The 14,186-nt window shown below is 39.7% G+C and overlaps 1 protein-coding gene across 2 annotated transcripts in view; it reads right to left on the bottom strand.

Moving 5' to 3' along the window:
• The window catches only part of CDH8 (cadherin 8), a 206,849-nt gene that overhangs the window by 89,421 nt on the left and 103,242 nt on the right, over positions 1-14,186 (bottom strand). For both annotated transcript variants that reach the window (XM_038368728.2, XM_038368730.2), the window contains exon 4: positions 9,757-9,876. In XM_038368728.2, coding sequence (XP_038224656.1) covers positions 9,757-9,876 — 120 coding nt within the window. The remainder of the gene's footprint in view (positions 1-9,756; positions 9,877-14,186) is intronic.

Genomic DNA, 14,186 nt, shown 5'->3' with positions numbered 1-14,186 from the left:
GGCTCTGTTTTGCTGCTTGCCTTTTATCTGTCCCTTCTGGCCCTTTACTGGTCACTCCAGCAGACCCTCTGATTGGCTGCTCCTCTGAAGTCACTCTAGCCTGCCTGGTGGACTTCTCACTGTTCTATTCTGGGGCAGGGTGACACAGGGCCATGAGAACTCCGGATCTAGTCCATCCTGCCACACAGAGGTAGTCAATAGGTGGATTGCAGGCCAAATCCAGACCACCAGATGCTTTTGAACTGACTGACATCTTTTTATTTGCTTACAATAATCATCATTATTGTTATTGCGGTGTGAAAAATGTTTCTCTGGAGTCTGGACCTTGACTACACCTTGACAAAAAATAATTAATTCTATTAAAGTACAAAATTAATCAGACAGATATATCAAAAGTCTGCGCTTCATACTCCATATCAGGAACATACCTCAGTCTAATATAATCCACTAGCATTGTGAGGTGATATAGGTTGATCTGCCGTGTTAAAAATACCAATATTATTACTACTTGGTAAATTTTAGAAGCAGAAATCATCCCTTTGGAGTCCAGACTCCTCTGTTCATAATGTTCTGTTCACTCCTATTTTCCAACCAGAAATCATTGTAATTATTTTCAAACATCCACAGTGGTTAAATCTTTTCCTTATGAATATGAAAAGACAACTCTTCTCTTGTTGTGATCAAGGGGCCCAATCCTACAGCTTTTACTCACAAGAATTATCCTTCTGACTCACGAATGAAAACAAGGACTTCAGAATTTAGCCCCAGGGCTGCAGCACAAGCAATCTCTCTGCAAAAGACTCTCCCTACTGGGTCATCACCAAGACAACTCACAGGATCTACTAAGGAGAGTTAGCCTTATAAATGCCTTAACACATCTCCTAAGGATAAAAGGAGCTTAGTATACAGTGACAGGAAAAACTGCATACTTGCTTTGAAAATGTGGCCTTCTGAGTTCATCTTCAGCACTGCTTCTAGCACTGTCAAACAAAAAAAATCCTACTTAGTGAAGCCAAAAATGAATCACTGCTTCAGATTTTGAAACAGGAACCAGATTCTGACTGGACACACCGATGATTTAAATGGAGGTATTCCACATTTACACCGTGATCAGAACCTGGCCTGACATTTTCCATTCAAACACTAGGAAGAGCAAGAAGAAAGAGCTGGGAAGATTCTCTGTTTGAGGCATGACAGACTTGCCCCACACCAGTGTAGATTCAAAGATAACGACGCTGGAAAATTCCTCTTGAGCTGTCTAGTCCAGCAATAGTGGGGAGAAGAGGTGAAAAAAGGTAGTATTCGGCTCTACCCACTTAAGCTGTGCCCATAATCCTATGTGTGGCTAACAATCTTAAGGGATCTACTAAAATGTAAGCTATAAGTCTGTCAACAGCTCTAACATTGAAATTGTCACCACTGGGGTTCAGATTTTAACAGCCCTTGTTGATAAATGAGAGTTAGTTTCCACTTCTTTTAGAACTAAGGGGCCAAATTCTGCTTTCAGCTGGAGCTGGTTGAAATTTTTCAGATGAATAGTTTATTTGCCAAAAAAAAACCAGTTTTAGTTGACCTGAAACTATTCACAAATTTGACATGAATTTGTCAAATTCTCTCAGACATTTTTTTCTCCCCCTCCCTCAGCTAGATTCACAAGTGGACTTAGGTGTCATTCACAAAACAGAGAAGAAGAATATGGTGATGATCCTCCCTTTTAACATCCAGCCCAGTGGCTAGGCTACTCACTTTGGATATATATGGGAGAACAAGGTTCAATGCTACATTTTGCCTGAAGTGGAGCATGGATTTGAACTTGGGTGTCTCAGGTGACAGCCCTATTTACTGAGTAATAGAGTATTTAGAGCAAGTCTTTCTCAGGGCTTGTCTACACTTACTGGGGGATTGACACATGGGAACCAATGCATCGGTGGTTGATTTACCGGGTCTAGTGAAGATCCACTAAACCGACCACAGATTGCTCTCCTGTCAACTCCTGTACTCCACTGGATCGAGACGAGTAAATGGAGTTGATGGGAGGGCATCTCCTGTCGGCACTGCATAGTGAGGACCCTGTGGTAAGTAGATCTAAGCTACGTTGAGTTGAGTTATGCTATTCACGTAACTCAAATTGCGTAGCTCAGGTCGACTATTTCCTATAGTGTATACAAGGCCTCAGTCTCTCCTGTTGAAGCTGTTCTACTTTGTATATAATATTTGAATAGTCTTTGGGCCAGAGAGAAATGGAATTGAACTTGAATCTCCCACATCCCAGATGAATGCCTTAAGCACTGGGCTAAAAGTTGCACAGGGGAAGCAACCCCCTTCTCTAGCTAGTGTGTGAATCTAACCCATTAAAAACGCTAGGAAACAAAATCTTTTGGATTGAACAAAATGTTTTATTTGACTCAAAATTGACTTATTCAATTAACTGAAAATTCCAAAAGTGTTTGGAGTCAGTTTGACTTCAACCTTTTTTCTTTTCAATTTTTCAGAACTGCTAGCAAAGCACCCCACCCCCAAATCCTATTATTTTCAGTAGGTGTTATACCCATTTAACAGAATAGAATTTAAACCACAGGTTCACTCGTCTGCATGCTTATTAAGACAGCACAACATTCAGTCTCATTCAATACATAATCAAAACAGCTAGAAAGTTATAAAAAAGTATTTTAAATGAAAGCTTAAATCTGCAATAACTAGTGCAGGTCCCACACAGCATTAGCTGGTAAAGAGAGCCACAGAATCATGGCTCAATCAAAGCCCAGAAGAACACAGAGTAACTTCTCCCTCTGTACTAATCCCACTAGGGTTTAATTCTAAACTATTTAGAAAGCCTCTAGAGAAAATGAGGACTTGTGGCATCTTAGAGACTAACAAATTTATTTGAGCATACGCTTTCATGAGCTACAGCTCACTTCATCGATGCATTCAGTGGAAAATACAGTGGGCTGTGCAAGTCCTCCTTTTCTTTTTGCGGATACAGACTAACACGGCTGCTACTCTGAAACCTGTCTAGAGAAAATGGTTCATCTCCCTTCTGAGGAAGTTCATTACACAGCTCCAGATTGCATTTCTTGTATCAAAGCTCAATTTTCCCCATCTCTCTTTCTAGTCTGAGAATGTTACTTCTCCATTTTATCACACATAATTACAATAATAGTCCCTTCCCCTCCCTCTTATTAACACCTGTCTAATATTTGTGCAATGCTTTCATATCCTCCCTTAATCACATTTTAATCAGTTTATACAAATAAAGTTCAGTCAGTCTCTCATCACATCATATTCTTTCATCACTCTCACCTTAGTTGGCCACCTATGAACTTTCTCCAGTTTCTCCAAAAGCATTTTTATATTGAAGAACCTTATATCTGCTCGCAGTATTCCTAGGGCATTTTTCCTAAGGCTATACAGAATGTAGTATTTTATTAATAAACTAGGTGCTTTCCCAGCTAGACAGAGGAAGTCAATTGTGCCAGAAACGTTTGTAATGTAATGTATTTTATACTGTTTATATTATTTTGTTTGTACTCTCTTCCAACATGGTTGTGAAATGAGAGGGAGCAAATAAAGACTGAAGAATGATCAGAGTTAAAATACAAGACTCGGGCATGCCCATTTGCAGGTGCAATTTCTATTATTAGATTGGCTTACTCATGTATGTTCCAGTTTGAGAACCACCAGGTATCTCAACTTCAGCAATATGATCCAGGGAGAGGGGTTGGACCAAGTCCCAAACCATTAGGCCTTTATAGCTTAAAACCAGACACCTTGAATTCCACCTAGAAATTCATGGTGAGAAGCACATCACACATTGATTAGTCCCATTCAAATCAGTAGGCAGTGGCTTCAATTCAGCCCTTGCTTGGCTCACCAGAAATTAATGGGATCAGTGAATGGCTAAGGTACTTCTCAACACAAGTAACGGTGGCAGGATATAGCTTTTATTTTGTAGATTCTCTAAGACTTGCAATATGAGTTAGTCATGGAGGTCATGTGTGTGATATGAACACCTGTCAACTCTCAATTGGATTGGTTTCCTATGGATGTTCAACACATCTGATCATGGAAACCCTTCAGTCGCTAACAATCAGGGCTGAATTCAAGTCAATGACCTATGTGTGAAAGTTTCCATATTCCTCTGACAAATGACCTCAGCTCTGTAGATCTCCTGGTTTGCATGTTTTTTATCTCAGTTTTATTGAATCAGACTCTACCCATGACACCCAGACCAGGTCTACAGTACCAGCACTACAGCAATACAGGTACGGTGCTGTACCTGTACTACTTGTAGCACCGTAGGACACACATTTCCTACATCGATAGAAGGGGCTTTTCTAACTGTAGTTAATCCATCTCTCCAAGAGTTGGTAAAAATTCTTCCGTTGACCTAGCTATGTCTACCCCCAGGGATTAGGTCGTCCTAACTGCAGAACTCAGGGCACAACACTTTTCACAGCTCTGAGCCACATACCTAGGTTGATCTAATTTTTTACTGTATACAGGGCCCCAGTGAGCAGTTCCAAGACAGCCTCTTTTAAAATGTAAAACATTTACTGCTTTATAAACAATCAGGGTTTCCGTTTGAATAATATACTGTGCCTTCTAGTATAATAAAGCAATATGTTAAACTGCAGCCTTCACGAAACTTTATTTCAAAGACAGTGTAGGAGTTACAGTATTTTAATAAGTTCATATGAAATGTAAATAAGTCAGAAAGTTGAAAATGTATTTTCTCTGACACCTCTATATTGTAGAACACCATGTCACTTTAGATTATGTTCCATAATGATAATCATATTGTAAAACTGACTGTTGTGATTTAATATCCTAGGAAAAGCTGAAAAATGAGAACTATTCTTGAGCTTCTTCTTGGGGAAAAATTGTAAGTGTGTGACTTATTAGAGAATAAATGCAATTTGCATACCTTTATAAATAATATCAGAATCCTGTCTTAACACCAAACATTGGAAAAATTAAGCCATAGCTCCATATCTGTCTGACATGCTATAGCTTTGATTTATGGAGGTGACAGTTATTTAGTCCAGTGAGAGTTATATCACTAATTTGGTGTCATAACTTGGTGTCATACAAAATCTTCATTTTAAAAAAAATATTTATTTATTTTTCCTCTCTAACTTATGAATTAACAGCCCTGTTAAAACTCATCTGTAGAAAAAACCATGCAGGTGGAAAGGAGGAGAGAATTATATCCAGAAAGTATTCTCCTCAAACTGTGACAATGACATTTAATGGAAAGATAATTACTGGATTACTTTCTGGGATGTGCACTATAACCTACATAACAGAGTTTGAAAATCATAACTTGAGAAATACTATATGAAAATGCATTTTCCGTAAAAGGTAATGGAAAATGACTGTTTTAAGCATGGGTCTTCTACCAATACTTATGACTATACATGCAGCTACACAGAAACGTGGCAAACAAACTGAAAACCAGTGTCAGAGTCTTGACTAAGAATTTGATTCAACAAGATCCTGTAGCCCATTTATGACAGGTAGGCAGGTGCAAAGAGGAAGCAAGGCAGCCCTAAGGCTTCCCAAAGAATATCCCCAGCCACAGCAGGCCTCTACAGTGTACAGAAGGCAAAGAGACAAGTCTCCCTGCGCTTAAGCATCTCTGCTGTGGTGCCCAGTGTACGAGGGTATTCCAGGGCTGGGGTGGGCCAGAGGAGGAAGGAAGCAGGAGATGATGTAACTAGGGAAGGTCCTATCAGTTCTATAATTTTATAATAACTATAGGGGTCATTGTAACAGAGGAATAAATCTAGCCTGTGCCAGAAACTGAACCTGAATAGAGGAGGCAACAAGCCACCTTCATTCTAACACCGCACTAGGTGCTCGCGTCACCACAGGGAGGAATCTGGACTAAAATTTTCAAAAGACCGTCATCTCAGAAAATATTTACTGCAACATCTGAGGGATGGAAAATATAAATATGGATTTTTAAGTAGTTCACATTTTTATATTCATCCATTCATACAGGGATGCTTTTATCTGTGGCACAGAATTGTAGAAATAATATGAATGCACAAATATCTGTATTATATGTGGAAAGCTCCTGCACTTCATATGGATGTATGAAAATGGAACCCCAGAGGAAAAAACAGAAATCAGCTACGCTACTTGAAATTGCCTCCTTCTGAAGGTTTCCTTCATTTTTACACCTGTTTCTGACAAGATCCTAGTCTAACTAATCTAAGTTGTTATATTAGTGCCCTATCACCATTGCATCTGAACACCTCTCAGGAGTTAAACTACCACAAATATTCCCATGCTTAGGGTATTAGGAATACATTGTCCTAGCCTATTTAGCAAGGGAAAAAATACTAGTTGTGAGGCTCTCAGATTTCTAAGATTAGACACATATAAGAAAGAGCCCAGGATGTCTACTTTAATTCTGCTTGCTTCTCTGAAGACCCAGACTTTTTGTCTTTGTTAATATGCATCCTCCCCCCACTTCACCTGCTAATGTTAATTTTTAAGCTTTACTATTTAAATTATAAAGTTGCTGAACTCCAGAAATGCACAGAGAATACTGCCATTTGTATGTTTTATGCATTGCTACCTCGAGAAGATGAAATTTACAATGCCACAAACTGCTAGGAAATTGTAACTATATTTGATCTATTACTATTGGCTTTCTGAGACTGAATGTAACAACCCATAAAAGTGTCCCTGGTGTGTATCAGGCATTATCAATTCTATTACTCCCAGATGCTCAGATTATCAGGAAAATTTGCTGCATATTTCCTCATCAGTTTCTGAAAACAGTGCAACTCTTTGGAAGCCTCGTGACTGTAAACCTTTAGTCTACCTGAATAATCCATTTCATCCAGTAACTGTGCAAGGCTGCAGTTTCTATAAGGCTAGTACTCACTTTTGATGTGCCAGATAAATTTTCTGTCAATGAGTATTTGTTTAACCATTTTATATTCTAGACAACAAGGTTATGTAGATGTCATTTCTATGATTTAATATTCAGTATGGCTCATGGTTCCTCTAGGATCTACCCGCAATAACTCCCCAGCATGACACTGCAATTTGTTTTAAAATTTAAAGACAGGATTATCTGATCTGGTATGCACTGGTGTACAGGAGTAGAAAGGAACCCTCTCACTCCTCTGTGCTGACAGCCCATATTATACATAGCAACATGAGTCACAGAGCAGCATCCATGGGGTCACTCCTCTTTCCACACAGATCAGGAGGAAGTGGGCAGGGAAAGGGTAGAGTTTTGGCTCCTCCCCCACAACATGTGAGCCAGATCAGATGTCCTGGTGATGAAGGGGATACAATCTGGGCCAAACTTAAATCTGGGGAAAATTATTTCTCCCATAGAGTAAGGAGGAATCCTGGACCCGGACTATGGGTCACAATATTGCCTGTGGGACTACTTCTGTGGCAGCACAACTGTATGCTGCCACTTACTCAGGATCTGTCACAATTGAACCCTATATGAGTTAATGCATTTTACAGAACTGATTTATCACCTTTTTATGCTCACTGAACTGCTACTGATAGCACTGTTGATGAGTGGAAATGAGGTGGGGAAATGTAATACTAATGAAACAGGAGAAAAATCATGATCTGTAGGTTCTCAAACAATCCTCAGAGATTTTACTGGCTTTCATGAAAATAAACATCTGCTTTCCTGGGAGATAAATTGTCATTTCTTGTATTAAGCATTTTTTCCAGAAAGAAAAAGAGCCAATATAGGTAAAAAAAAAATAATTGAAATACAAATAATAAACCTAGGGCAAATTCATAACATTTTAGGTTTGGGATTTTTGCCATGAAGGTCATTTTGAATGAAATAAATGAAAGAGCTTCACCTTGGATAAACAAAACACTTTTCAGCTCCTCTGTGAAAGCTGCTAGTTTTACACAGCTCTTGAGAACAGCTAAAGGAATTATAAACATGTGCATCAGGCTGCTCCTTGGAGAATCCAAGAAATTGGTGATCAAAAAGCCCTATTAAGTCTTCTAATGCATTCTCTGACTAAAGCTATATTGTTCTGTACAGTTTACTTTCTAGTGCTTTACCAGGTCTTTCAAATATTTCCAGCAATGGGAATTCTACTACTTTACTTTGATAATAATTTCACAGTATAAAAGATCTCACTGTTAGATATGGGTTCCCCCGCCTCAATATTCAAACTAAGTTTTCCTTTATTTCATTTTATTATATTACCCTATAGCTATTACCTCCTGGACCACTTTAAACTATTTTTCTTCCTGAAAGATTTGGGTGTCTGAAGCACAGAACACACTGAATGCTACATTTGTTGCACTAGATATATACCAATATATCTAACTCTAGTCATTACTATATATAATATTTTGTAATATCTTATGTTTGAAAGGTATTATAGAAACCAACAAATATGTTCTAAGGCCCCAGAAGGGACTCTGCATGGTCAGGCCTCTGCCTACATATATGCGGATGCACGATATAGGGACTAAGTGGTACTTGAACTAGGATGAGAAAATTCTTCAATGGGAAGAGGGGACGGCCCTATGCCATTCAATGGACATGTTTCTCTCTGACAACAGGAAATCACTATAATTTAATTGTGCTGCATTCAGAAGAGATTTTCATAGACCTGAGATTCACGTAAGGCGTGCAATGTATTAATAAACCATGCTGCAAAAGGTTCTATAGCTATGGTTGCTTTTGATTTTTCTTCTGACCACATGAAAACACTTTATTAGAGCGATCTCTGTCATATTATATGCATAAAACACTATTTTAGGCTCACAGGTGCTTCTGTACATTTTATTATAATCAATGAACAACAGTTTTCCTTGTGCAACTTAGCTGAAGCCAAGAGGAATTTATTGGTGTGTCAAGCAAGGTAAAAATCGGGCTCATTTTAACTGATTTAGGAGCATCATCTAATAATTTCTTCTGAACAGAACTTTTTGGTGTTGATGAAAGATTTAATCTACATAAGCATGAGATGGCTGCTTTACTTATGAATGGCAAAGTTATTTCAGGTAACTTTAGTTTCTTCTCCTTCTGAGGCCAGCACAACTGACTTACAATAACTAACATGAAAAAATATGAAAATTAACATTGGGAAAAAAGACAACAGAACAAATCTCTCCAAAACATTTCTCAATAGCTTTTTTGTTTTAAATGTGGCATAAACAGAATAAACAATGTGGGGTTGGCTTTATTAGCACTTCTTTGAAATGACCTATATCACCAGACACTTACTAATGGCTTTGCAAACGGTGAGAAATAAAGCCATGTCAAATTCATGCAACTAAAACATATTCTCTGTCCCCAGATCCATCCAATCAAGGAATACAAATATTTCTTAATGAAAGCACACAGTATATTCATTAAAATACCCAAGCCAAATCTTACAGTCTATAGCCAGAAATTCTAAAGTCTTTTATTAAAAAAAATAATCTATTCATTACAATCCCCAGGCCAAATCATACAGTCCCTAACCAGTTGTTAGTCATACAGTAATGGGAGTTTTGCTTCAGTAATTTCTACACTATTGGCTTTGGCATTATAGTCAGCATCACTAATAGAGGGTCTTTTTTTTAAATCATCATCAGATCACGATTGGAAATGAATCAGATACTCATGGATTACAGCCTGACTAATGCTGACAGACACCTATGTACACATCGTGTTTAAGTGCAGTGAGTGAAATATTCAGAAAATGCTGTTTCTTATGTATATTGTTACCTGGAGAGTCCTAATTCAGGGTCACCTACCTGTATGTGGTTCAATGGAGAAGTAAGGCTGTCCTTCCAAAATGCTGTAAACCAGCTTTGCGCTATTTCCATAAACTGGATCATCTGCATCTGTGGCTGTTACTTTAGTAACAAAGGTACCTAGTTTAAAAGAATATTTAATTAACATTTCAGTTCTTGCCAGAGATTTGTATGTTTCTTTATGAAAAAATCAATTTGTTTAAATATATACAGAAATTCATGAAGTGAGAGATGTCAGTAAAATGAAAAAGTAATCAGTTATGACTTAAAACATTATTCAGAGAGCACAGACAAAACATTATGCTTTGAGAAGAAATATGCCACCAGCCTAATGTTCTAGATAAAGAAAACCCTTTTTAGTAGTTGTATTATTTAAGGTTCCTTTATAGAATTCATTTTAAAGTTACCTGTTAGATCTATGCAGACTTCAAGCATTTGCAAAGGGAATCATATCAAAGGGATATGAAATACAAGGTTAATACAGTAATACAATATAATATGTTGCACTTAAGTTTTGAAAAAGCACATTTGAAAGAATCTGGCCAACTTACAGTGGCTGCATAGAAAAGTAATAATATAAAGGATTTTTCTCTCTTTTTCTTTGGCTTCCAGCTACAGTAATGGTTTGATGTGGCCAGAGTCAAGGCATTATCTCTTGTCTCTGAAATGACTCCCCATCACTGAGGGGGTCCACTTCCCAGCTGCCATTGTGCCTTCACTAGCCTGTCCAGAAAAGAAAATAAACAAAGACATGACAAGAAATTGTTCATTTTCCTTCTCAGACCACACTCTGGCTTCTGATTGTGTAGAAAGCCGCATCAAATCAAACTCAAATGTGCTTCATGGTTTTGTTGCAGCGACTTCTTTTGAATGACTTTAAATAATAATGATGACACTAATTAAGCTAATTCATATGCGAAAAAGACAATATCGAGAGAGAAAGAGAATGAGAGAGCGAGACAGAGTTTGAGGGCTGAATTATGCTTCTTGTGAGCTGAGATATGCTTGGCAAGGGAAAGAATAACAGCATCCACCAAGATGTGCCACCTCTCTGGGTCTGCTGGCATTGCTAGAAATGATGGCTCATGCCTGCTCTTTGTCCCTGTGTGCTGCTGAACCCAGGTTATTCCTGATTCCTGTATGGGAACACTAAGTGCAGGGTCTCCCTTTGCTCTTTACATGCCCTTTGCTCCCCTTTACTGCCCCATATGAGGAGATTCATAGCTGCCAAGTTTTGTGCAACTCTTGAGATTTTATGCAAATTATGTAGGGACTAATTTGCATGTTTGTAATTACTTTACATATATCTACCCTCTTCAGTGTCTACACATTATCTCAGGCAGCGGCAGGGGTAGAAAATGGAACTACAAAAAATATTGGCAACTGTGACTAGGGTACGGTGTGACTAGGAGAGGGCCCTGGGTGTCTGAGGGCTATTTGGTGGGCTAGCTTAATGGAGGTGTCTGTGAGGGAAAGTGGTGGCTGGATATAGGGATGAGTTCAGGGGAAAATGATGATTCCCTGGGAAATAGCTGAATGCCAGGTTGCCTCCGGTAGCTAGAGGTGCTGCATGGGTGGGTCCCAGGGAATATGGGAGTGTTGTGATACACAGAGTTGCTGGGATGGATGAGCATTGAGGGGAGAGAGGTGTATGATGAGGGTGATCCTGGTGCAGCTTACTGGAAGTGAAGGAGCTTGTGGCCTACTTTGAGTCCCTTGCCTTGAGCTTGTGATCTGCCTTGAGTCCCTTGCCTTGTGTCTGCGCTGAATCCCCCACGACCTCTTACTATTGCTCAATCCAACAAGGTGGGCACCAAGAGGAGAAATAGAGTGGCTGCTTGCTCAGAAGGCTCCCCTGGGGCCTTGGCACAGGGGACTCCCCTCCAGCACTCCCCTCCCATTGTAGGTTGAATCAAAACACATACCTCCTTTCATGGGGTCTGATATATGATGTCATTCTACGAAGTGTAACTTGCTTTTTTCATTGCCCCAGATCACCCTGCACTGAGTCCATGTAAGAATCCTGGCCAGCTCTTGTCCCAATGCAGGAGACCTTCCCCAGTTCCCTTCCTGTTGTGCTTCAAATGGTCACTCTGTCAGGACAAGAGTCTGCAGCTCTCCTCCTGGAGCTAGTTTTAGGGCCTTAGATCACTTCTCCCTCACTAGCTCATTTTCCCCCACCAGTCCTCAAAGAGTTCTCTGGCTAGTGTCCGCCCTGGTGCTCTTCTCCCAGCTCTTCCCCAACTGGATGAGTGAGAGAAGAGTCTTGCCCCACCTTTCTTGCAATGTTCTTGGGCCCAGACCCTTAAAGACATAGTCACAGAATTTACCATCACTACTCTGAAGAAGGCAGACTACTTTGTCACATCCCATCTGGCAGGATGGCACCACAGCAGGCAAATGCCTGCAGCCTTCCCATAGCTCAACTGTTTGCACAGGAATCCTCCTGGGCTGTGGAAATGTGTGACATGGCAGAGAAATCCAGGAGTGTAAAAACGTACAGAATGCATTACATGACACTTGCAGCCATGGGAGGGAGAACTTTATCTGGCCTGTGTTATACAGGAATCAGATAATCACAGTGGTCCCTTCTGGCCTTGGAATCTATGAGCAACTATTCCTAATTTAAATATCATTTCCTATGAAGGAAACAACAACATTTTCCTGAACCCTTTTGCCCCAAACAAAACCAACCAATCATTGGACCCAGTGTTCCATTTGATAATTATTTACTTTAATTTGGCAATCGTTATTCCCATGTGGTTAAACTCCTGTAGCATAACATGCCTCCCCCGCCATGGAAGAAGAATGGATGACAATGGTATGGGAAAAGGCAGATATGGGAGAAACACAGAGCCCTGGCATGTGGTGGAGGAAGAAATGGGAAGTACACATGATAAAGAAGTGGGGAATGGCAGGGAGGAGGGGCATGAGAGAGCCCACAGAACCCCTAGCAAAGGAAGAGAGTCATGGCCCCCATCTAGTGGGGAGGGAAGAATGGGGAACATTGGTGCAGAGCCATCCTTTGTGTACGGCAAATCAGGCCGACTGCTCCAGGCCCTAGGCTTGTGAGCTCTGCTAAGATCCTAAGATCTGCCTGTCCCAGTTCTGAGGAGGGCAGTCCTCTACAGCCATGGATGGGACAAGATTTCCTTTGGTAAGCACATGTATCTCCAATTAGTGTCAATATGAGCTATATTTATGGGTGTGGCATACCTCACAACTGCCAAGGCCCAGATATAGGATGCAATGTGAGACAAGGATCCAAAATGAGGGACACAAACTGCTCTGTGATTCACTCTGTTAGTGTATATAACACTTTGTGTAAATCATTTTCAACAATAAAAGTGTTGGGGATGGGACACCTCATTTCTATCAACAGAGGTCATCTTGGAATTAAAAGGAAGTAGTATCCCTTGAGATGTGGTTCAGGAAATATGAGGTATGATGTAGAGAATAGATCCTGTGACTCTGGAAAATATTCTGCCTTTCCAATTCTGCCAGTGGTGTATTAGTTTTATTAGGTAAAAAGATATCAACTTTAAAAGTCACCTGCAAAGAAAATCAAATGGGCTAATGACCTTTTTTATTTCTTTATGATGTATAAATAAGGGCTATGAGAAAATGTCTTGTTTTTATTTATTTTTTATTCTTTTATTTGAGAAATATAGGTCTATTGGTGACTGGAGAAGAGGTAAAATTATGATATCACAAGAGAAATGAGGCAGGAGGCTGATCAACAGAGTAGGGAAGCAATTTTGCAACTGGATGGATTGTTTTTGTTATGGCATATTTAGCTCCAATACCTAATGATCACTTGGGGCAGAGGCTGCCTTTGTTAAAGATTTAACATATGCACCTTCCAATTAAGGTATGAGAGCTCAGAACAAATATTTCTAAGATCCCTGAAAAAGGATCCTCAGCTGAGAAAGGAAAAAACAGACTTGACATGCCAGATATTCCTAAACGAGCAATAGAAAAACTATTTTTAAACAAATAAATAAACCTTTCAGATCTTCTTTCTACATCAGAAGGAGAAACTTGGGCAAAAGAAACTCTCAGAAAAGTCCGTGGTTTTGTTCCTTTGTTTCTAAAGACAATGTAATAAAATTCAAAAGGCACAACCACGAGGTAAGAAGCACCTGTGAAAGTTCCAACTGCTCTCTGAATGAGCTACATCTTATCCCTGCCCAAGCCACATCCTCTAAGAGTCTGACCACACAACCTACTGACATAGCAAGCAGGTTACATTTTACAGCTTCTGCCACTCTCCTAGAAATAGAAAATATCTCTTCTGCTATTTTAGCCTAATCCAATTGGGGTGTGCATCGATCTCTCTCTCACTCTCTCCATTGTCATTTGGGGCAGCAGCTGCAGAATGTAACCTATTGGGAGGGTGGGGCTGTGGCCAGATCTGTGCAAGAGGGCAG

This window comes from Dermochelys coriacea, chromosome 12 (genome assembly GCF_009764565.3).
Source record: "Dermochelys coriacea isolate rDerCor1 chromosome 12, rDerCor1.pri.v4, whole genome shotgun sequence".
In the NCBI taxonomy this organism is placed as follows: domain Eukaryota; kingdom Metazoa; phylum Chordata; order Testudines; family Dermochelyidae; genus Dermochelys; species Dermochelys coriacea.
Note: the sequence above shows the minus strand (reverse complement) of the source record. Positions and strands in the feature narration are given on the sequence as shown.